Source organism: Varanus komodoensis, unplaced genomic scaffold (genome assembly GCF_004798865.1).
Source record: "Varanus komodoensis strain SLA01 unplaced genomic scaffold, ASM479886v1 scaffold8, whole genome shotgun sequence".
Taxonomy (NCBI): Eukaryota; Metazoa; Chordata; class Lepidosauria; order Squamata; family Varanidae; genus Varanus; species Varanus komodoensis.
Window position 1 is genome coordinate 5,504,410 of NW_025336481.1, and position 25,095 is coordinate 5,529,504.

Here is a 25,095-nt window from a genome sequence, read left to right on the forward strand (position 1 = left end):
ATTAATTAATATTCAGGTTCATTGCATACCTCCTGTGCTCTTTCTTCCCCAAGAACGTTCCATTTGATTTGGTAGACGACTACATCGGGGGCAGCCAACGCTTCCCATTCCAGCCGGACCTCACTCCCTGAGAGCTCGGTGACCTTCAGGTGGCTCGGCGGTGGCACCTTTACTGAAAGCCAAAGAGAAGGAGCAGACCAACGTTCAGCCTTTCCTCATTGTGTGCCTGATGCTGGGAGCCAAAACCATCTTGCAGCCGCGCCACGGAGCAGATGGTGAGGGAGTTGAAAGGCCACCGGGCAGCTGTCCTTAATCAGCACATCTTTTACTCCTCCACACCTCGAATGACAAAAGTCTACCCTGAAGGACCAGCATGTTGTAATTTGCAGCTATTAATTAAAGCATGATTATTTCAGTTGAATGTGAGACATACTCACTTTGGCATTTTCAACTGCAGAGGAACCCAAGAAGGGTGTTCAAGGAGAAAGTAAGGGGAGAAAGATTGCCTTTCTCATCTGTGCATGAGGACAGCCTCCCCTAACCTAGGACTACAATTCCCATCTGACTGTGAAAGATAGAACTTGTGCATCTGAAGGACTGCAGTTTGGAGCATTTCCCTGGACAGTTAAGAATTTTTGGAGATCCAAACAGATTTGCTTATGCAGATCAGCCACTGACTCCACAACAGGATGGCTCCTTGTTTAGATGAAGGTCCCAATATAGGTCACTATAATCTTCCCTGGTTCACTTCTGATTTTTCCCACCTCTTGGCCCCTACCCTTGGGCTGCCAATGGTTCAGGCCTAACAGTCCTTGAACCTTAAAGTGGCCTTCCAGATGTTTTGGACCAAGTTTTGCATGAGACCTAACCAACATGGTCAATGATTAGAGATGGTGAAAGTTGTAGATCAAACATCTGTTGTGTGCCCAGCTGAAGCAAGGCAACACTAAAGGCACAGAAAACTCCGAGGCAGGGTGGGCATTTGCAAGTGGAGACTCTTTCAGCCATGTTTGGTAAAACTCCAGTTAACACTGGAAAAAGAAGACGGGGAGAAGTCCCCTCTACCAAGCCAAGTGGAGACAATAATCTTCCATCTAGCAGGAACTTGGAAGAACAGAATCACATCGATGGCATTCAGCTGGCAATGTTCCAATAATGATTGGAAATTAAATGCCGTCACTCCTCCGCATGATCTGAGCTTGAGCGTGCAACTTGAAGCTCTTGTATCAACCAGCGCTTGGTCGGCCACCTGGATCTCCAAGGGCTGGCAGCACTCAGCGCTCATCGATCTGCCCCATCCCCTTACTTACATGTTGTAACATTGCCTGTTACTGGAAAGGAGTCGCCTTCGTCATAAACAGAAATCACACTGACGAAATACTGTGTCAGTGAGGACAGAGGCTTCAGCACAGCAAACGAGACGTTGCCGAGCACTTCCACCTGCAATGTAAGGAAGCGGTAAGAGACTGTGGAGCATCTGCTGGGAAGCTAACCATGTCTCCCCAGAGGTAGGAGTAGAGGGAAGGGAGCAGCACACAGATGAAGGCCATGGGCCTTGTCACCCTTGGTGTGGGTACAGAAGTGCATTTGTCATAAGGGTAAGGTGGTAAACTCAGGGGAGAGAGCGAGAGCACACATGTAGATTCTTATTGCCATCTTGCAAGCAAAGCAACTCACGGACTGGAGAGGCAAACAGGCTAAATAACCCTTTCATCTTCCCTTTCTGTGACCTTCTCTGTGGCCACCAGGTGGGAACCTCTCTTTCTCTAGCTGCCTCCACCAAACCAGCCTTACGCTCTCTGATTCTCGGGCATCTTCTTTAGGGAGCATGGCAGTTCTTGTTGGATGTGATGTGGGTACTTCACCACCGCCCCAGAAGATCATAAATAACATAGAAACAGCAACAGAGCGAGTCAGAAGGGGTCACCCGGGCCATCTAGTCTGACCTCCGGCACCAGCCGGCTCCGCTCACGACATGCCCACCATGTGGATGTCCAGCCTATCCTTCAACACCCGCACCGATGGGGCCTCAACCACCTCCCGTGGAAGCCCATTCCACACCCTTGGGGTCCTGACTGTCAGGAAGTGCTTCCTGGCCTCCAAATGGAACCTTGGCTCCCTGAGCTTTGCTCCATTGGAGCATGTCCTGCCTATAGGCGTGTCCTGCCTATAAATATGTTTCAAAAATGATTGACTCCTAAACTATTAGCCATTTGGTTGAAATTGACACTCATACCAAGAGAGAGAGAAAAAATTAACTCCACGGTATTCTAACACCAAGGGATGTGGTGGCACAGTGGTTTAAACTGCTGTGCTGCTGGGCTGGTTGATCGAAAGGTTAACAGTTCGAATCTGCAGACGGGGTGAGTTCCTGCTGCTCCGTCCCAGCTCCTGCCAACCTTGCAGCTCGAAAGCATGCAAATGCAAGTAGATGAAAAGGTGCCACTGCGGTGGGCAGGTAACAGCGTTCCGTGCACCTCGGTGTTGAGCCATGCCGGCCACATGACCACGGAGACTGTCTGCGGACAAGCGCTGGCTCCCTCGGCCAGGAAACGGAGATGAGCACCGCCCCCGAGAGTCAGGCACGGCTGGACTTTAATGTCAAGGGGAAACCTTTACCTTTTTCTTCTAACATCAAATTACATGCAAAAGTGCAGTTCTGCTTCCTCCCGCCCCCCAAAATGCACATCTTGCTAATAACCCCATGGTGTAACATCCAACACTTTCAATTGTGAACTCAGTGATCCACGTCCAAATCTGCATGGGAACTGTCATTCTGCCAAGGAAGTACCTCTTTTTCTGGGAAACGGAACAGGCCGATCCGGGTGGGTGGGGAAGGGTTCTCCTTCCCACTAACCTTCCATTGCTGTGAGGCATGGAAAGGAGGACAGCAAAACACCTGGTGAACACGGCCCTCCTTGCACCTGGGAGGGGAAGGTGGCTCTGAATGTTTCCAACCCTCTAAACCAAGTTCAATGTCAGACTGCCATCTCCACTGCTCTATACAAACTGCATTGCTTTCAAACCAATTTGCATTTCAACTGCTGTGCTTACCTTTGGGGTTTTGAAATGTTATTTTATTTTTCACTTTATGTCATAGACGCCCCTGCATTACATGTAATGACAACAGGATTAGGGCAGCCCCAAACTTCCTGGATCAGAAATGAATGTTGCAATCCATTTTTGAAAACTGTCTGCAAATTCCTGCTCCTGAGCTGTTGGAGAATCACAGTCTCCCCCCAAGGCATATTAGCAAAAGATCTACCCAAATTTTACAGAGTGGAGAATTTCAGGCGCAATGTAGAGCCACTTTGACTATGTTTCATATTATTTCATAATTATCGAAGGAAGCAATGAACGCGGCTCTTACGTCGTTGGTTTCTCCTCTCTTGCCCCAAGCATCCAACTAACAGAGCAGAGTTCTATTCAACATTCAAGGAGTCCCAATTTCTCCAAAGAGATGCTTCTTTTCTGCCCTGTCCTAACAATGGGAGAACATTTATGCTCCCCCGCAAAATATTCAACAAAATACAAATAGCATGGGGAATCTGGGGAGACATTTTTGCTCACTGGGCCTGCCCAAGAGATTTGCCTGCCTGAGTTATAGAAGAGGGGTGACTCACTTCTGTTTCTGCCTGCCTCCTTCCAGGCACATACAGAAGCCGATCTGGTTGGCAGCCCCAATGCTGGGGCTCTCAGCCACATCTCTGGGCAGCAGGCTATTCGGGGGTGAGAGTTAGGGTTGGGGTTAGGAGCAGGTTTTAGCACTACTGCAGCCTGTGCCAAGCATCTGTCACTTTCTCACTCTGCCTTATGGTAGGGCCGGCCCTGTTTGCTCATCTCTGAATTAAAATACCATTCCACTAACTAGTGCAGGTGGCTTTAAAACAGGAAGGGTCAAATTCATGATGGACTGGCCCAGTGCTGGCTGGAACCCATGACAGAGAAATGGAGCCTCCATTTACAAAGGCAGTGTACCTTTGATCTCGGGTGTGGGTGCTCTGCTCGGGAGGTTCCGGTGGCCTCTGGCTAGCTGCTGTTGTTGGAAACACAACTCTGGACAGGGGTCTGCTTCCATTCTTAGGGCCACTCACCTCTCCGGTGTTGCTTCCCCTGTTTGAGATGTATGTCACACGGTGCATTTTCACAGCATGGAAAGCAGCCTCCCAGTTGACCCTCACTGAGGCGTGGCTGATGTTGGAGAAATGCAGATGTTTGGGAGGACTCAAGGCCACTGGAAGGTACAGGATAAAGACACCAGAGTCTGAAGCCAGTTTACCTTCCATGCAGACGCGCCCAATAAGACCCAGGAATGCAGATCAGCAAATAGTCTAGAAGGGTCTTTCCACACAATTCCCAGAAGCCTGACAAGGTTTTTAAAATTCCCAGAATTCCACCAGGGGAGGCCATGACAGTAAGCAAAGCAGTTATGTTAATTTTCCGGACTGATGCTAATATCACTCCAGAAAGGGACTACTGGGCTCAGATTAGCTGAGCCAGATTCGGCACAGCATTCTAGCTCGCGAAGAGCCCATCGAAGTCATGTAGCTTTCCCTACACTCTCGTGGGATGCCCAGCTTGAAACGGAAGTGGCACGACTTACAGGTGGTTTCCTGAACACTGGCTGGATCGCTGGCATCTTCTCCGTGCATCGCATACACCGCTAGCGAGTACTCGGTGCTGGGAGACAAACCTCCGAGCAGCACTTCAGGCTGCTCTACTTTCACCTGGAAGAATGCAAAGAAGCAGGAGGGCTGAGGAGCAGAAAAGAGACTCCAGGAAAGCCAAGCTAAGCCCACGTTTATCAGGACTGAAACAAACGTTAAGCTTGTCTTTAATAGTAATGATCCACACACTTGTAGTCTAGATGTCCATCTCAAAAAAATGCATTACTAACCAGAAGATAGTTTCCCGACCCTTGTGCAATCCCACCATACTACCATCTCTACTTTGGTATCAGCCTCATTTCCTCTTACAAGGGACCCAAGGCAGCTTGCACGGTCTTCTTCCACTCCATTTTCCACTCACAACAGCCCTGTGAGGTAGGATATGCTGAAAGCCAGGGATCAGTCCAGAGACACTGCGTGAGGTTCATAGCTAGGTGGGAACCTGAACGTGGCTCTCTCAAGCCCCAGTTCAGCACTCTAACCACTACACTCTTGTAGTAGAATATTACTGCTCGGCTTTGCATGAGTACCTGTGTAACTTGTATCACCCCCACCCTCCTCGCCAACCTATTTGCATGGCCAACTACCTAGTTGCAGCATAGACGAGAAAAGCAGAAAAACGGTGTGTAGGCAGATTGGAAGGAAGCAGCGGGGCTTGACCCAGGGTGCAGAACCTCAGTGTGAGGGCCAGATCCAGGTCTCCCAGTTCTCCTAAACTCCCCAGAAAGCCATGTCCCATGACCCTGTCCCCAACCCCTTTCAGCTAACCCGCAATTGTTTGGCAGTTTCTTGGCCTTTGAGGACTCCCTGCCTCATTCTACAAGATTAAATTGCCTCCCTAATTCTTTGTGACTGGCAAGAAAAGCTCTGAATGAAAAAAGATGCTGGTGCCAGCCTTTTTCACATTGTCCCTTTCACCTTTAGCTTCCATCTAAATGGGCATGCAGCTGCAGCAAGTTAAAATGGTCAACAGGCCCACGCAGGTCTTGAACCCCTGTGCATATTCATGGTTTGCTAACCCAAGATTGGAAGAGAAACCCGTCTCCACAGAGGTTCCTCACATGCTCACTCCTGGCTGCTTTTTCTTGCCAGCTGTTGGCACGTGCTGTTTCATCGTGAAGACCTTTTCACGATGACTTTTTCACTTTTCGTAGCCGGCAGAGCATTGGAGACTGCTCCCAGTTTGCTACATCTCAAAGCTGAAGTACTCATTCAGACATTTCATGTGGTAGAGCCCCTCTGAGAGCTGCATCATTTTGGATAATTAGGAGAGGACCATACCATCAAATACCCCTCAGCATAAAGAAGCATAGAAAAGTGGATTATTCTAGTGCTGTTTTCTGGATTGTTGTTGTTGCTGTTAGTTGCGAAGTCGTGTCCGACCCATCGCGACCCCATGGACAACGTTCCTCCAGGCCTTCCTGTCCTCCACCATCCCCCAGAGTCCACTCAAGCTCACACCAACTGCTTCAGTGACTCCATCCAGCCACCTCATCCTCTGCCATCCTCTTCTTCTTTTGCCATCAATTGTTCCCAGCATCAGGCTCTTCTCCAGGGAGTCCTTCCTTCTCATTAGGTGGCCAAAGTATTTGAGTTTCATCTTCAGGATCTGGCCTTCTAAAGAGCAGTCAGGGTTGATCTCTAGGACTGACCGGTTTGATCGCCTTGCAGTCCAAGGGACTCGCAGGGGTCTCCTCCAGCACCACAATTCAAAGGCCTCAATCCTTTTGCGCTCAGCCTTCCTTATGGTCCGGCTTTCACAGCCATACATTGCAACTGGGAAAACCATAGCCTTGACTATACGCACTTTTGTTGGCAGGGTGATGTCTCTGCTTTTTAGTATGCTGCCTAGATTTGCCATAACTTTCCTCCCAAGGAGCAAGCGTCTTTTAATTTCTTGACTGCAGTCCCCATCTGCAGTAATCTTGGAGTTCAGGAAAATAAAATCTGTCACTACCTCCATTTCTTCCCCATCTATTTGCCAGGAAGTGAGAGGACCAGATGCCATGATCTTAGTTTTCTTAATGTTGAGTTTCAAGCCAGCTTTTGCGCTCTCCTCCTTCACCCAAATCAAGAGGCTCTTTAGTTCCTCTTCATTTTCTGCCATTAGAGTGGTATCATCTACATATCTGAGGTTGTTGATATTTCTCCCAGCAATATCTTTTTCTGGATACCCACCTTTAAATTGGGATGCCATCCATGCCCCTTGCATTTGGAAATAGTATAATCCTAAAAGGGCTTACCGTGTGTTTTATTCTGAGTGTGAAGATCAGTTCTAGGATGCTCCAGAGCTTCATAGTGCCTTTCAAGACCCAAAGTTCCCATGCTAAAAGGGCCCTTCAGAGCACCCACTGAAGGACAAAGATCCAAAGAAATGGGCAAAGGGGCTATATCAGTCCCTTTTGGCAGTGGGATGCTTTGTGATGCAAAAGGTTTCATACTATACACTACAAAGAGGGTTGCTGGATTGTGTGTGCGCTTTGGCAACATTAATAAATCTGAGGTTGTAGGGGCCCCACTTCCACCTGGACACATTGCTTTGAACCAGAGACCAGAGCTTGCCGGAACACCTTAATCTGCAGTTATGTTTTGCCTAATCTGAAAACTATTTATTCATTGAAGCTTGTTTGCTGCCATCTTCTGGAAGGAAGCAGAACTGCATGGATTGTGGAATATTTTCCACATTTGGATTTCAAAGCTTTGGGTGCTGCTTGCTTGCTTGCTTGCTTGCTAAACCGCTGTGATTTTTGCAGGATCTCCCCTTTATCTTTACATAGTCCATAGTGCTGGTTCGCCAGTTTCCTCTCTGGAGAGATCTGTGACTGAGAGATGCTAATTTATTCTTTTATTTTTTTTCTATTGTATCAATATTGTTGTAAATGTCCAGAGATGTTTGTGATGGGATGGTATTGAAAAGTTTTTAAAAAATAAAATAAATGATTTAGATACCAGTTTGGGGAACAGATCATTTTTGAGGTCCAGTTCACACATGCTTGTTTAGCTCCAGGCAATAACTTGCTGAATGTACTTTCACTGATCGAAGAACCCAGATGCAACTTTGGACCACCTCAGATGCAAGATGCAAGCGCTTCTTAAAAGAGTACCTTCTGGGTCCCATCAGGTTGTGAGCAATTAACCTATGAGAAATGCAGTGCTGCATTTCATGTGTGAACCAACCCGAGAAATGCCAACTTCCACTTTTTTCCCTCTCTCTCCCTTGTATAATTGTTATTGAGCAATTCACTGTTGCCGCTTGGCCGGCACCTCAGAATATTTCTTCATATTGTCATGTATTTGATGGATTGAGTGCATATTTTACTCTAAAGCTCAAGGGAGCAACTTTTCTAGCTTTATTGCTGCCACTCTTAGAGCTGTACAATGAATATACATCTGGAGAAGCAATTTCCCCATAATTATGAACCAGGGAGAAATTAGTTCTGTTCATATTTTAATGAAATTTTGCTCTTTCTAAATGTATGTAAACCACAGTGCAGTTATCTTTCTAAATTTTGTCTCCTCCAATGTTTGTAATGGAGTTTTCCAATTAAATAATATGCATAAAAGTGTTGTAGAAACACAGGAAAAAAGCAAATCAGAAGGGGTCTTCTGGGTCATCTAGTCTCACCCTTGGATCCAGCTGGCTCCGTTCATGTAATCCCCAATATGTGGTTTTCCGATCTTTCCTTGAACACCCTCACTGAGGAGGGCTCCACCACCTCCCTTGGAAGCCCAATCCATACCCTAGGGGTTCTAACTGGTAGGAAGTACTTCCTGGCATCCAAATTGAACCTTGGGTCCCTGAGCTTGGCTCTGTTGGAGCACATCCTGCCTTCCTCTGCAGGGAAGAACAGGTCACTGCCCTCCTCCACCTGACATACCTATAAGTTGCTAAATGTTCCCCTTGGAGTCTCCTCCTTCAGGCTGAAAAGACCCAGTTCCCTCAATCTCTCCTCATACATCATCCCTCCCAACCCAGTTACTATTCTTACGACCCTGCACTGAACTGATTCTAACCTCGCTGTGACTCTCCTCCCAGAACTGGCCACAGCGTTCCAGAGTCACGTAGAGTTGTATCAACACCTCCCTGGATCTGGAAGCCACGCTTCTGGCTATTACCTTCAAGGGTGGCGTTTGCCTTCTTAACCTCTACTTCACACTGTGGTAGACAAATAGCCCAAGATCCCTCTCCAGCCACTTGCCCCCCATCCTGTACCTGCGGCACCTATTTCTGTGTCCCACGTGCAAGATCTTGCACTTACCCACAATGAATGCCATCTTGCTTTCCCCTGCCCAAAGCCTGTCCAGATCCTTCTGGGTCTGGATCACCTGCTCCTCAGTTGTAGCCACCACCCTCACTTTGGTGTCATCCACAAATTTAGTCAGTGAATATGAAAACAATTGCTTTTAGAAGGATTCTATTAAAGGAAACTGTTTTTAACAATTCACATATTAGGCAAAAGTGTGCAGGAAAATGTGTCCATTTGGAACTAGAACATATCTTTTATCAGTGCTTTTGTTGTAAAAAAAAAAAAAAAGAAAAAGGTGCCAGAATTCATGTCTTGGGGTCACACTTTTACACTAAAAAAGATTTTCAATTCACCAACTTTTTTTGAAATAAAGGACTTCTTTACCTTTTGCACGTAGCCAGTCACTCTACACACACATAAACATAATGGTCGCCGCCGGCAGTAAGCACTCAGCGTGCAACCACATGACTGATCCCAAGCCAAGCAGCGCCCTCACAATCAGCGCCGACACACAAGCAGCCCACAGGCACTATGTTAATGATTTTTGCTGCCGACCTGCTACGCCCAACAGGGCGATTCACAATCACGTGGAAAAATCCGTTGGAAAAATCCGTCAAAAAAAGGTGCTGGAACACCATTCCGGTGCATTCTGTGGCAAAAAAGTCCCTGCCTTTTATAAGCAAACTTAAAAACTACAACAAAAACAACATTGAACTTTTGATTCCAAAATGGGAAACTGAGAGAAGCTAAAATGGAAAGATTCATCTCTCCCAAACCACAACATCATGCTGTGGAGACAAGTTTCTCACTGTATTTCTCACATTTTAAAATTTATTTCCCATGCTAACAGCCAAAGGAATAGACCGAAGGGACATACAAAAGTTCATATAGTACAGCCCTCTCATGGGACTATACCATGACTATACTCTGAATGCATATGGGGAAAGAAATCATTAGTTTAAAATCATCCCTGCATCAGAATGACCTCCTATTTGTTACAGCTTCTTACTGAGCCTTTCAAGAACAGACGAAATGGGCAACTGTGAAAAGGGTAACACAATATCCTTGTTTACCTCTTTGGTGTCATCTTCTGCACCATTTGGGGCTGAGGAGCAGAGAATGAGATACTGAGTAGCGCCATCTGCTGGTTCCCAGATTAGTTTTATGCTGTTGTGACTGACTTCGGAAGCTCTGAGGGAACGGGGTGCAGAGAGAGGCACTACAAATAGATGAAACAGTAAAGGAAAACATTCAAGAAGATGCATTTTTCTAATGCTTAACACACCAGAAAAGCTCAACAAACACACATACATAATACATACGCAGCAGACAAACCGATGTGTACTCAGCTCTAAAAAAATTACGCACACTTGAAAAACAGGTTCTTGTGATCTGTACAAACCATGCAAATACGCACTGGCTGAGTTCACACATCACAACAAGTAACCCTGTGTTTTTCCCATGTTTTCTGTTTTTTTCCATGGATATGCCTGGCAGACAATCAGACCCATCATGGTAACTCTGCTCTCTCCTGTCTTCCCCCTCCCTCTCAGTCCTCCGGGTGGTATCCCAGGAGGCACAGCGGAGAGGAACGAGGCTCCTCGCTTCGTCAGCTGCAATTGCGAGCAGAGTTTGGCTCCGCACAGTTGTCTCTGCTGTACAAAGAGGGCTCAAGCTTTGTGGGTCTGCAGAGAAGACAGGGAGCTGGTCTAGCGCCCCCTTGAGGGGCCCACACAAGCAGAAAAGGCATGCCTGATACACGCTGCAGCAAAACGGGGGGATCAGTTGGGCAATGCTGTGCCCCCCCATGAGGGAAGCCCCTGATGTATGCACAGCAGGGGTGGGAATCCCTGTGCTCCACTGGGGGCTTCCTGCCGCAACATACCCCCCTGTGCCTCCCTTCTCGCTCACCGGAGGGAAGTCCCTTATGTATGCACAGCAGGGGTGGGAATCCCTGTGTCTCTTAAAGTCTCTTAAAGCCCACTTTTTTAAAAAAAATATGAAGTTTAAGTACAAGCTGACAGCAGATATCAATGCAGCTCAGTTAATCCAGCCTCTGAGCTCACACAGCTTGACAGTTGGAGATAAGTTGCAATCTGATCCGTAAGCACTATAAACATTAGCAGAATCCTTGGGGATTTGGGTCTGCATTTATTTGGATCATGAGAATAGCTTATGAGCTATTACAGTGTGTAATCGATTGTTTAAATGGACGGTTTTGAAAGAGCTGGCGTGGGCCTGACCTGAGTTTATTAAGGAGTAGCTCTGCTCTGTTTTGGACAAGGAGGCCCTGGTCTCCCGGATTGTAAATGGCAGGAGATCAGGACTGGGCCTCAAACTCAGACAGTTGCTTCCCTTCAGTGCATAAGAAGGCACTGCAATCTTGACTACAGAATTCCTCCCTGCAGTGATGGTGTGGGATTAGATAAGACCTACTTGGACTTGGAGAGCGAGAAGGGAGACGCTTGGGCTCACAGCCTCAGGAAACTGGAATCTGGGAAGCAGCATTTTCTCACCCCCCAAACAGATTCCTCACTGGGCTCTCATGTTATCTGCACCTAGCTGAGAAGACCAACCATAGTGAACAATCCACAGTTCCCAAACCAGCAGCAAACCATGGATTCTCTTTATGGTTCATGGTTCATGGTTCGTGGTTAAAAGCCATAGCTTATTATCACAGCTTAGTACAGACAGCACAATAGCTCCGCAACCACCCATGATTCAACAACAACCACACTAAACCCTTGGACATGGGTGAGCTTGTTGTCTGAACCCAGTCCCTGTCACTTAAACACTGGATTCATTTGTCCAGCACAAGCAGTTCTGTTTTTGTGCAATATAGACAGGCAAGGAGCTGCACGGGGGCCCTTAGCTGCCATTACGCCTTGTTCAGGAACTGATTGGCTTCTGAAATTCCATGACACATCATCCTGTCTTCATCGTCCATTTCAGGGGAGGGAAGGAAACTGGAGAGATGAGCATAGGAGCTCTCCTGGTGCTACTCCAGTCACCATTCTTCCTACTCCAAGATGCCCCAGATACGTAGACAGGCAAAAGTGTCCCTCTAGCAGAAAATCTCTATTGCTTCTCCTCCCTGTCTTCCCTGAACCTCCAGGTTTGGGGGTTTGTGGTCATCACCATGGGATGGTGCCCTGCCATTGCCAGCAGAAGTCCACTTCCAGATGACTCTGGCCTTTGAAAGTTAGGCAGATGGTGACCACGAGGAGGGGTACTCTGGTGGCACCTGATTGCAGAATGCAGAAATGTTCATTCAGCATCCTGTCTTCTGAGTTTTAGCAGGCAATTAGAACAGCTGGAGGGTTTGGCTTGCCCAAGCCTTTGGAAAATGAAAGGATTCTCTGCTGTAATGCTAGCTGTAGTTTTATGGAATATTATTGTAGATGATTTAATATTTTTGTGAACTGCCTTGAGGGCCTGTTGGAAGGGGTAGAAATCTGTAAATAAATGAAGGTTGGGAGTCATACTGGTAGTGATGAAGAGCTAGAAAATGGCTTTGTTTGAATGAAAGCAAAGATTCTCAGTGAGCAGACTTCTGTGCATGATGCACATTCGTATGGAACTGAGAAATACGGAGCAGTCAGACAGTGTTCTGAATGACCCAGTGGTTTCTCCAGGCCTGTGTTCGCAAAGGCCTTGTACCAGGTAGAACCTAGTAGCGTCTTTCCCATTTTCATTCTTTTAGCAGTTTTTTTTAACCTTCCAGAGTTTGGGCCTTTTCACAGGTATGCCCTGTTTACCATACACCATGAATGAGTGACTTATGGCTTTCCAGATCTCTTGGTCTACATTTCCAGCTTTCTTCATCATTGGCTCTCCTGGCCATGACTGATGGGAGCTGTAAGCCAAAAACATCTGGGAGGTCCCAAATTGCCCGTGCCTGCTGTAGAAACCACAACATTATTGGACAACCAACAGGCACAAGGATAGCGGAGTTCAAAAAAGATTCCTTAGGCCACACTTCCAGTGGAACACCTTGTGGTGGATCTAAGCAGCGCTACTTTAAGGCTCATGCTGGACCTGACTACACCAAATGCTGGTGCTCGGTTCTTGACTTACACGTCGAGGTGATGCCTCTGAGTCCATCTCCAACAGCGTTCTCATAAATCGGAAACACTGAAACCAGATATTCTGTGTGGGACGTCAAGTTGAGGAGCTGTGCTGTGGAGGCCGCCCCATCTAAAACCACCTGGAAATATACAGGGAGGTTGCAGTGAGGGTGGCATTGCTTTAAGGCCTAATCTGAGCCGGGGGACCATGTGTCCTACTCGACAGAGGATGATCCTCCCTTTGATTTGTGTCAAGTGTGGACAACTTCTAGCTCTCTGGATGTTTTGGTCGAAGACTTTGAACATTCCTCCTTACTGGCTATTCTGGCTGGGAGGATGGGACTTGTTGGCAAAATATTTTATTTATTTATTTATTTATTTATTTTTCGGTTTATATCCTGCCTTTTTCCTACCAAGGGCTCAAGGCAGCTTGCATCTCCTCCTCCATCTTATCCCCACAACAACAACCCTGTGAGGTAGGTTGGGCTGAGAGTCTGTGACTGGCCCAAAGTCACCCAGTGGGCTCCATGGCCAAGCGGGGACTCGAACCCGGATTGCCTGAGTCCCAGTCCCAGGCTCTTAACCACCACACCACACTGGCTCTCAGTGGAAGACCACAGATTTTTGCAGAAGGGCTGCCTGAGAGCCAGCTGAAAGGAGAAGAACCATCAGAAGAGAGAACATGGGTGTATCTGAGGGAGACCACCAACAGTTGGTAGGACCTGGACAGCAGGTTGAGCGGATCACCTGATCACTGTGGTGAGCTAGACAAGGTAGTGTACAAAATCAATTACAACAACAATTAAAATAAACTTTGAAGAAAAAGTTAAAAACCCAGTGCACTAAGCTGACATGAATCCATGTTGGTCTGGGAAGATTGGAGTTGCAGCCAACTCATCTGGAGGGCAAAGCATCCCCAGAAAATTCTGCAGCAAACATACAGCAATTCCTTACTAAGACAAGGCCCTCTGGAAAGGATGCCTTGCAGGTAGACCAGAGACCATCACTCCTATGGCCATTCACTGCTCTTGCAGTCCCTGGACTATGGAGGCAACATTTTGAAAGCCAGCAAACCTTCTGGTTTGGAATGCAAATGCCCCTGACTCAAATTGTCACCTTCAACCAGAGCCAGGTATTAAAGCCACACGAGATCTTCTCTAGTTTGGGCTGCTATGTCAGTCTGGCTGATCCAGCCATGCGCAAGTTGTCAAAGACGGATCACTTACCTCTTTGGGAATGCCACCCCTGGAGGGGTAATAAACTACCCTGTATTTTTTGGGTGGTATCACAGGAGGGTTCCAGGTGAGGCGCAGACTCCTGGAAGTCACCTCCTTTAAGACAAGATTGGTGGGGCTCAGGTGTGCACCAGCATTCCCTGGGATGGCTTTTATTGGGTCACCTACAAGTTTGAACAAAAGTTACAAGTATGTTTTGGGACTGGGGAGCAATGGGTTTAAGGCCCCACATTGGCATGAAGTTAGGGGCCTATCAGGAGCTCTCAATATAATCTAGCCCAGAGGTCTCATCTGAAACTGTCAAGGGAAAGGGGATAATATGCAGGGTTGTGACCAAAGTTCTTATCCCACCACTACAAAGTTTTTATTATTTGCAGACATTCTGCTTTCATCCTTGTGCACATGTAGGACCCAAGTCGTCGCTTGAGCCAACAAACAAGGTGTTCTGCCGGCTAACGTGCTCGTTGTCCTACAAGACACGGCACAAGCTACTCCACAAGTCCTTGCAAAACTGATTTCAACCTAAGTAGGGCCACAACTGCCATTATTTTACGTCTGCAACACCTTTCCCCCCATTTCTACTCTGGAGTAGGATCATCTGGCCCAGTCTAGCTCTAAAAGCCCTGCTTCCGACTGAGCTGCCATGCTGTGTCTAGCGTGAAAACCCTAGACAGAGAAATCAAGCAATGTTTGTTTTGGCACCTCATGGTGCATTAGCAGAACAAATCTTTGACTGCACTGTTTTTGCCAGTGCAACAAGTAACACAACCCACAGTGCCCTGATCGGCTTGGAGGAGCGAAACAGATAATTGCATCTTTTTATCGATATACGTAGTTACGACACCTACTTAAAGCTAGACAACCAAAAACTATTTCCTAATTTTTTAACCTAATAAACTTTCAAAATGTAAAGCAAGCTAATTTTGATTTGATAGGTTTTAAAAAATAACTGTGGGATTCCTACGATAAGTGGGTTTTGTGCCTCTTAAGTTTGCTTTTTCTAGCAAAACTAAGTTCTCTCTCTGAAAGAAACCATGAAGTCAGATAGCCACCTCCACATCTTCACGCCTTGTTCAAAATTAAAATGTAGGGATTTGTACATTGAGTTTTGAGCAATAACAAAAATAGGACATCATCAAATGTATAAGCTAAAGTTAAACATTCATTTCAGTTCTGATTGCTGTCATAGTCGGTTCATAATTTGAATCAGGGGAGATACTATGGATGTGTGAGGAATCCGTTTTGGGGTGGGAATCCATTGGATTCCCTGGGCTCAGCTCTGTGGATTCGAGTCTGCTCTCTCGTGGCCCTCCGTCTGAGTTCGTTGTGAGCATGATGAGCACTGGGAATCAAGCAGCGCCCCTCTTCCTCGCCCATGTGCAGCACTCTTTGTTAGTACTGCTGCAACCGGCGTGCAAAAGGGTTTCTGGGTGCACAAACTTTATTCCGAGAGCATCCATGGACATCCTCTCTGCTTGGCTCCCTTTCTAAGACTGAGCTGAGCAGGAGAGGAGGCCTGAAAATGCAGTGGGATGGATTCCACTGAGTTTCCTCCCAGCCCTGAGGAATACCATCCTGGGACTCTGGGGAGGATAGCATAGAAATGCTTTTAATAAATAAATAAGAAATAAATAAATTCAGGGGGAGCAGTTTTCCAGGAACACATTGCAAGCTCTTGGTGGACACACAGCTAAGTAAGGATGTGGAGTTCTCCTCACCTCTGTTCTTGTCTTTGTTCTTCTCCTTGATCCAGCTACACAAGACCCTGGTAAGGCGACTGACCAGAGAACTAAGAAGAGGGAAATCCAGCACATTGTAAACAGTCATCTCTAATGGTTCGGAAGCCACCTGGCGCAACTCTGCTTCATCGGCATTTTTCACTCCTAAAAAATGAATATCGGCATTGAGGACATTGTTATGAAATAACAGCGCATAGGACAGTCAAATCATTTGACATCTGATGCATCACTGTGGCTAGTAATCCTATGGCTTCCCAGCATCATCTGGGAAGCCATAGGATTCTTTGGAGACACAGGTCTGAGCTCTGACAGCCTCCAAGCTGGGACTCCAAAGGCCAAGACCCTGTCTTGATCCCCTCATAGCAGGCAGGGAAAGAACTGTGCCAGCTGCTCCCGCTCCAATGTCTTAACGAGGGAAAAGGAGTTGGATGAGGAAGGTGGGGCTGCAGACCCATGTCAGTTCCAAGCAGTGCCCCAGTCTCCTTCCCTCCTGCTCCCTGGCATCACACCCAGACTGCCAAAAATAAATGGGCAACTAGACAAAATACCCAGTGGTGGAAGAGAGTGTGCTGTTATCATTCATGGTGGACACAGGATGCCCAGAGGCTCTTGAGTTTAGAGGTTGCCTGCAGCTGCAGCAGGGGCTACACAACTGTGCCCTCAGAGCCGGGGCTTTCAAGATGTTTCCATTTGCTTTATTTTATCTCCCACAAACTTGCCAAGTAAACTGAGTTAAGCCAGTCTCCTTGAGCCTTTTCTGCCCCCCCCCCCACTCCACATCTGCAAAAATCACTCATCTGTTCTTCTGAACACTTTCTAACTTTGCACGTGGGCCTCAGTTATACAATGATATCCTCAGAAAAAGGCATTATACAAAGAGAATCGCTTGGGAAGCATGCATATAAAATGCACACAGTTTGAGAAAGGCACACAAAAATATGGACAAACTGACACAGAAGTAGGGCAAAAGTGGAGAGCTAGATGGAGATAAATGGAAACGGAATAATATTTCTAGCCTATTTTGCTCATTACTATCTCATCAAAAACATACCATTAATTAAAACAATTCATATAGGTTACATAGCTGCAAAAAGATCGAAAAATCAGCTAAGGGCGTAGTCCTATGGTTGTTTAGACAGAAGAAGTAATGAAGCCCTACAACTCCCTGTATTTCCATGCTTAAGGAAATCCTGAGGTTTTCAGAAGTAACCTGTGAAGGAGAAGGTCTGAACTCACCAACAGCAAATATCTTTATTCCCATCTTCTTCAAGGTCTCTGCAGATGGGCCGGCATTGTCCTGAGATTTGCCATCCGTCAAGAGGATGATCATTTTGGGGGCCTCTGATCTGGCACCAGCTTCAGCCTGCAGATTTTGTTCTAAAACATGGGTCAGTGCTAGCCCTTTATAGAGAAAGAACGGAAGGCACACAGTTACATGGGAAGTGGAAAGCGGAGGGGCTGGCAGTGAATCAGTCCCCCAGAAATGCCTGATTTCTCCCTTTCCATGTTGCACTAGAAGCTCAAAATTCAGGTGCACCTGAGGTCTTACTTTTTAACGCTTCTTTTCATGTGTGAAGCTATTGTACAATACTTGCAAAATCACTTTTGTTATGGTCCAGTAGAGCCATCTTCATTGTCTCGTGGGTGGCATTTAGGAAGGCAATCAATTCACATTTCATAATTATCCTACTAATAAAGGGCATGCCTTGCTTACTCTGAAGTTCATTCCAGTTGAGTTCCTTCATTTGGCACTCATCCTCATCCTCCAAAATTGCAGAATCAAGAAGGTGTTCAGGGGAGAGAATGTGAGATCTACCTGCCATCAGGACTCATTGGACTATGCTGTGTTTCTAGTCTGTGGCAGGAAAAAAGAGTCCTGTGCTATCTTAAAGGCAAAGAAAATTCGTATAGTGGAAGCTTTGCTCTCAAAAGCCAATGCCATAAGAATGCTGCAGGCTTTAAGTTTCCATTGGACTCTCCGTTGTTTGCTGATCAAAGAGTACCATGTCCCTTAGCAACACACTTCAAGGTTTAGCTACCACAGGGGCTTAGATTCTGACTGACGGTTGGACATGCCTCTGAAAGAGCTTCCAAAGTAAAGTCCAAGCAGGAAGCCCAGAGAGAGAGAGAGAGAGAGAGAGAGAGAGAGAGAGAGAGAGAGAGAGCGCTTTACCTGTAAAGGTATTGCCCCCCTTGTAGCGCAAGCTCCTAAGAGCCTCTAACACCTCATTCCGGGTGGAGTAGGTATTCAGGTCCCATTCCGTGCGTGGGTCACTGCTGTACTGGGATAAGCCTGGAAGAAAGCAAGGGAAGCCAACCAGAACTGATCAGGAAGGAAGGCTACAGAGCTCTGGGGGTGCCACAGACTGAAGAGAATTCAGCATCCTGAATGATGGTCATTCACAATTGTGCTCCAACCTTGCCAAAGCCCAGCTCTGCCTGAAAATCGGCAGTGCTGGAAAAAGACTGACCTTTCCTGCAGGGTTGCTTACAGCGTTGCATCCAATAAAGTCTGCCTGCTTGGTGGAAAAAGGACTGGGTATAAACACAATGGAAGGATAATTGGATGAGCTATGCATTTATGAATTCAAATTGGTATAAAAGAGGCCGTAGATGTTTCTGTAGTCTCCTGATCTTGGGGAATGGTGGAAAAAGCAGAGTCTCACCTACTCTGATCTTGTCCTGGGAAATGCTGAAAGGTGCAACCAGAGCAGCCAGGAATTCTCTGATGAGCCCAAAATTGTTGCGGCCGATACTCCAGGATCCATCCACAAGCAGGATGATATCAGTCGCAGTGGAAGCATCACACTGGAAGTGAGAAACTGTGCAAAGAGGGTGGGTTCAGGAAGAGGTAGTGAAGGTGGAGGAGAAGAACAAATGGATATGAAACTCCTTGCCATTAAAATGAGAGCAATAGAATTCTTCTGCCCACTCCTGGGGACCACTGTAATGACAGAATTAAGCTTAACACACTTTTATTATTCGTGGATGGATGGATTTACATAGGTAGGAGCAGGGCATGACTCCCAGCACCAGATCAGAGTTCTGTCTCCAGCTTTGGAGCTGGGAAACCAAAACCTGTGGGCTCCTAGGCACAGCCCAGAGGGCCATAGGATCATTCCCTCCACAAATCAAGAAACCATTTATCTTAAACTGGCATTGGAGCAGAGCAGAGGTGCAGAATCTGAGCTGTGGCAGCCATCCCCAGGTCTCCAAGGATCCCAAATGGTGATGCCCCCTTCTCCTAGCCTCACCTTCTTTCCTCTTGCTCCCAATCATTCAGCATTTTCTCAACTTTGTGCAATTTTTTCTCATCATAAAAGCTTGAAATGCCCCTTCCATGGCCTAGTTTCTGACTGGAAGAGATTTTGAATAAAATTGACTGCTACTTGAGGAATTTTTCTTTGGGGGGGTGTTGCCACTGAACCCTGAATTAGGGTTCTAGGAATTGAACCCAAGAGATTCCCCAGAATTGAATTGAGTGCTCCAGAAGAAAGAGGGTCAACACTTCCTGTTTTCAAATAGAGGACTGTCCTATATAAAGAAGGAACATGGCCACTCTACACCTGATAACTTTTGGCTGAGCTGGGATAGTCCTGACAGATCCACCTCCAATCTCTGGCCGTTAGCCAGAAGCTCTCAAAAGACCTCCTACATGCTCACAGCGGACACTTCAATCCCACAGCGTTCTTGATTAAATGCAGGTACTCATGTATGTCGACATATTCACCCCTTTCTGACCCTTTTTTGGGCAGCCCCACTGAAGTGGAGGCAACTTCTGAAAGCTGCACTCAGTTGTCTTTGTGGCATCTACAGGAGCATCTGGTATGTCTCCTTTGAAACTGAAGTGGGTCGGTCCTGACATAGGTTTGCTTTTTATTTGTATGAGTTGAACCAGGACTGGGCTTTCTAAGCAAACCTGGGGAAGTGAAGCCTTGAGGTATGCTTCAATTCCAGCTAAAAAAGCTGCAAAAACTAGGAGCTCCCCCCACATTCCCAAAGGCATATTGCTGGGAAAAAGGAGACGGTGGATGGAAATGTATGTGCATGCATTTCTTCCATTCCAAGTTTAATCCTGCTTGCTCTGTTTCCTGTTTCTTTCTTCAAACTTTCACATCTCTAGGCATGTCAAATTTAACACATGTTGCTGTTGTTGCTAGTCATGAAGTTGCGTCTGACCCATCGCGACCCCTGGACAACTTTCCTCCAGGCCTTCCTGTCCTCCACCATCCCCCGGAGTCCACTCAAGCTCACACGGACTGCTTCTGTGACTCCATCTGGCCACCTCATCCTCTGCCATCCCCTTTTCCTTTTGCCGTCAATTGTTCCCAGCATTAGGCTCTTCTCCAGGGAGTCCCTCCTTCTCATTAGGTGGCCAAAGTATTTGAGTTTCATCTTCAGGATCTGGCCTTCTAAAGAGCAGTCAGGGTTGATCTCCTCTAGGACTGACCGGTTTGATTGCCTTGCGGTCCACGGGACTCGCAGGAGTCTCCTCCAGCACCACAATTCAAAGGCCTCAATTCTTCAAATGCATAGAAGTGCCTTTTGCTTATTAACCCAAGTACAAGAGCTACAGTGAGAGTTTTGCACACAATGAACTCAAAAGCTATCCACTTGACAGAGGTATTCCATGGAAGACCACTGCGGATGTAGTCTCTAGGCCACCATCATTGCCATGAGATGTAGGGAGCAGACGGGGGGAAGACCGTGGGGTACCCTGGGTGCTTCATGGGACAGCTCACTCCCTGCAACAAGCCAGCAGCTCCACTCCTCCACATCCATGAGAAGGACGAGGGCAGATTCCTCTCGATCAAGCACTCGCTTGTGCTGTGCATGGACTGCAGGTGCGTGCAGGTGATGCGGCAGGCTCCAGGAGCGAAAGCAATCAGCCTCTGAGGGGATATGCTCCAGCGTGAGTTTACGTGTGCTGTCAGCTCAATTCCATCACTGCCTTAATCTCATTCTTTGCTTCTTTATCATGGCAAGCCTTCTGTGATGGCTTAGCGCGATGTTAACATTCGTGGACTGCCCTTTGGGCTAAAATTATTCAGGTAATTTCCCTTTATCAGATCCAGCCTCTTTCCAAATTGTGCTTTCCAAACCAATGCACAATTCCCCCTCCCTCACATCCCATAATGCAATTCCTTAGTCTTTTTCCAGATGTCTCATGTAATATCATTTAAGTAAGTGCATGCACCTGAGAACTCAGGTGTTTTTAGTGGAAGAGCTATGAAAAGACTTCATGGCTCCCAATTTTCAAACAAAGAGTATATCTTGATGTCAGATTTTTTGGGGTGCAGATTTGCGGGGAGCAGTTAAGCAGTCAATTCGTCTTTTGGGCAAAGATGCACCATACACTGCTATTACCCCCAAAACTCTACATCAGCCTCCCCACATGCGACACTCTCCAAATATGTGGGACTACAATGCCCATTGTAGGACTACAATGCCCAAAAAGAGCTTTATTCTGAGCCTCAGTTATGGGTTTAGCAGTATGCCTGACTTCGAAACAATTTACTATCTCCTCTCAGAGATATTGCCCTTTCTAAAACAATTTTTCCCTTTTGCATTAGCTGCCCATAAAAAACTGAGGTATTCTCTTTGCCAAGATAGCCACCAACACTAAACAAAGTCTGGGTGCATGGTTCACTTATTTATTTGCTTTTGCTTCTGTATGTGTGATGCAGTGGTTAAAAGCATGGGACCAGGACTCAGGAGATCCGGGCTCTAGTTCCCACTCAGCCATGGAGCCGACTGGGTGACTTTGTTGAAGCATTCAAGCCAAACATGGAAAGTCCATCACGTGAAGGCAATTTGATTTGGTTCCCCACTTTCCCTGCAGTACTGCTATAAGGCTAAATCTTGTCCTGCCACCCCGAGTTTTCAGGAACACACTTATGAGCACTCAGAGAATCGGCTGAAAGGATCGTTGCAGGGCTACCACGGACACAACAAGTGAGCTGCTGCATCCTGGGATTTGGTGGTGATGTTGCCATTCCTCTGCGCAACACGCTAGCACACACGTTTCAGCACAGCGCTCAGCCAGGCAGTCGGCCGCGTGGACCCTGCTCAGGACCATCCCTGCTGAGGATTGTACCCTCGGCCTTCAGATCATGTTCTGCGGGGATTCCTGCCATAAGCCCTGCCCTTCTTGCATGAAGGTCACATTAAATGCAGTCCCCTGTGATGTGCGTGGGAGGGGATGGAAGAAGAGAGTCAGAAGAATCTGAATCAGCACCTGGGCACTGTAAATGCTGATTATTCTCTGGACATGTTAGGAGTTCCACTGGGTGGGGGAGGGCAGTCATGCCAATGTGCCCGTAGAAACGGGCCTCGCCTCTCCTGAAGCTGTCTCTGGTTGTTCCCTCTTGGGCCAGATAGTCTATTTCAAATTCCCCTGGCCTTGGCAAAGTCATTTTCATGGTCGTTGGGGTTGCTGACACCAACGTGAACTCAACGTTTGGCATATATTCAGTGGGACCTTTTGAGATGGTGGTTTTTTGCCTTTTCTTATCTGGGTCATCCCTTCCTCTGTGTCAAAGCACAGCAAGAAAAAAGAATGAATCCATGGCACTGAGGGCCACTTTGTTTAAGGCCCCTAATCAAAATCCCATGTTTGGGCTTTAAAGTCCTGAATGGCCTGGACCAGGTTACCTGAATGAGCAGCTCCTTCTATGTCTATCTGCTCAGACCCTAAGATCAGCCTCTGATACTCTGCTCCAAGTGTCCCCACCAGATGAGACAAGGCAAGGGGGCCACAAGACACAGGGCCTTCTCGTGGTGGCACCTGCTCTGTTCAATGCCATCTCCAGTGATGCTTGCCTGAGTCCTTCCGGGGCCTTTCGGCACCTTTTTATTCCCTTGAGCACTTAAAGAAGTGCGCCCATACTCTCGTCCACACAGGAGATGGCTGGACTCCAAAAAGCCACAGCCTTGCATTTACAAGAGCTGAACGGGGCTGCCAAGGATGGGGCTTTTCGGAGGGCTTTCCGGAGGGCTTTCACTCACAGGGTTACCATATACTGTATCAGAGATGACTTGATAGCTTGTCAAAGGAACAGTGTTTTATGTTGCTGATGGTTTTCCATTGTTTCTAGATATTGCACTGCTTTGACAATTTTATATGCTGTTTTTACTTGCACACCAGAAAAGACCTGCCCTTTATATATTTATTCTACCTCTTCCTCTTCCTGTTGCATTACCTGCCTGTTTGATTGATGGATTTGCTTACAGGCTGCTCAGAGAATGCTGGTTATTGGGTAGTCTAAAAGCTTGATAAATACATATATTTCCAGGAGCAGCTTCCCCTGCATACAAACTAACATTTCTATCTCATGGCCTGACATTTCCATTTGTGGGTCTGCATGTTTTTTCATAAGAGGGAATTCCTGAGAGGACACAGGTTGGCCTTGCAACAGCTCTGGGCAAAGAGAACAAACCAAATACCAACATCCAGCCCCTTTGAAGCATAGTCAGCATAATCAATGGGCATTAATGAACACTGGTTTGAATTATGCATGTTGGGGGTGGTCCTATGGCCCCCAAATGGTATCTAGGGGCCATAGGAAGCTTTGGATTCCCAGATACCAGGCTGGAGACTATACCCTGACCTTGGAGCTGGGAATCTGCAGTCCCAACCGCCTTCCAACCCCACAATCCACATGGAAAGAAGCATGCCAACAACTTCTCCACTTCGCTGCCCCTTCCTCTAAACTGTTGCCCAGCATTGCAATTTTTAAAGGTTTCATCCCAGGTTTAGCTCACATCTACATCCTCTCTTCACCTTCATTCCTTCACGTACTTGTCAGGGTTGACGCTTCGCCAGTGGCTGCTGATGTGGCTTCAGTTGACTGGATGTCTCCAGCTGCTGTGCTCCCAAGTGACGCCTCCACCTTTTCTGGGGCACCTGTTGGGTTCCTTCTGCTACTTCTAGCTTGGGAGAGGTTTTTCAGCTCTTCAACTGGAACAGCCAATAAGCCAACGGATCTGAATCAGTCACGAAGTTGAGCGATGACAGCCCATGTGGTGTGTGGTGAGAGTCCTGGGCACTGGAGTTTTTTTTTTTTAATTTATCTATTAAATTTCTATCCCACCTTTTTCCTTTTTAAAGAACTCAGAGCAGCTGACATCATTTGCCTCCTGCTACTCTCAGTCCTATTCCTACAACGACCCTGTGAGGTAGGTTGGTTATGACCTATAAAGCCCTAAACGGCTTGGGACCTGGTTACCTGAAGGAGCGCTTACATCCATATATGCCCAACTGCCCCTTGAGATCTGCGGGAGAGGCCCTTCTCCGGGAACCCTCCGTGAAAGAAATTAGGAGGGTAGGTACTCGGAGGAGGGCTTTCTCTGCGGTGGCGCCCAATCTATGGAATGTGCTCCCCAGAGAGGTCTGCCTGGCGCCGTCGTTATTTGTTTTTCGGCGCCAGGTGAAGACCTTTTTATTTAAACATCATTTTAATTGTTAACAATATTTACTTATTTATCTGGCCAGGGCGACTTCTTTTCTTTTATAACTTTTCTTTTATATCTTTTATATTTTTTATTTATTTTATTTTATTAATTTTAATTTTATATTGTTATTTTTGTATTGTATTGTATTTTATTGTGTTGTAAGCCGCCCCGAGGCTTCGGCAAGGGGCGGCATAGAAATGTAATAATAATAATAATAATAATAATAATAATAATAATAATAATAGGTCAGGCTGAGTGTGTGTGACTGGCCCAAAGCAACCCAGTTGTCTCCACGGCCAAGCAGGGACTAGAACCCAGATCGCCTGAGTCCCAGTCCCACACTCTTAACCACTACGACACACTGGCTCTCTAGTCCACTTGGCAATGAAACTTACTGGGTGACTTTGGGCCAGTCACTCATTCTCAGCCTAAGCAAGGGTTCTGAAGAGAAAACGGAGTATGGGAGACTATGTAAGCTACCTCGGAAGAAGAAAAAGGGTGGTATAGAAATGTCATGGCAGAAGGGGAAGGGAAAGGGGAAGATCTGCAACACTGTATGCACATTTCAGGCATGTTTGAAGACTGGGTCACCCAATATTGAGAGACTGGTTTATGTCTGTACAGTATTTACTTTAAATGATACCCTTCTGCTGGCTTGCAGGCTTCCTGGAAGGACCTGATTTTCT

At 46.8% G+C, this 25,095-nt stretch overlaps 1 protein-coding gene across 1 annotated transcript in view; it reads right to left on the bottom strand.

Moving 5' to 3' along the window:
- COL20A1 (collagen type XX alpha 1 chain) overlaps positions 1–25,095 on the bottom strand; it is a 116,534-nt gene that overhangs the window by 83,933 nt on the left and 7,506 nt on the right. Inside the window, exons 4-15 of the mRNA XM_044455152.1 lie at positions 23,757–23,915; positions 18,622–18,777; positions 18,129–18,248; positions 17,192–17,356; positions 15,935–16,099; positions 14,208–14,380; positions 12,992–13,121; positions 9,988–10,133; positions 4,604–4,727; positions 4,095–4,234; positions 1,311–1,440; positions 30–172 (exon numbers count right to left, since the gene is read on the bottom strand). Of these exons, the coding sequence (XP_044311087.1) occupies positions 30–172; positions 1,311–1,440; positions 4,095–4,234; positions 4,604–4,727; positions 9,988–10,133; positions 12,992–13,121; positions 14,208–14,380; positions 15,935–16,099; positions 17,192–17,356; positions 18,129–18,248; positions 18,622–18,777; positions 23,757–23,915 (1,751 nt within the window). The remainder of the gene's footprint in view (positions 1–29; positions 173–1,310; positions 1,441–4,094; positions 4,235–4,603; positions 4,728–9,987; positions 10,134–12,991; positions 13,122–14,207; positions 14,381–15,934; positions 16,100–17,191; positions 17,357–18,128; positions 18,249–18,621; positions 18,778–23,756; positions 23,916–25,095) is intronic.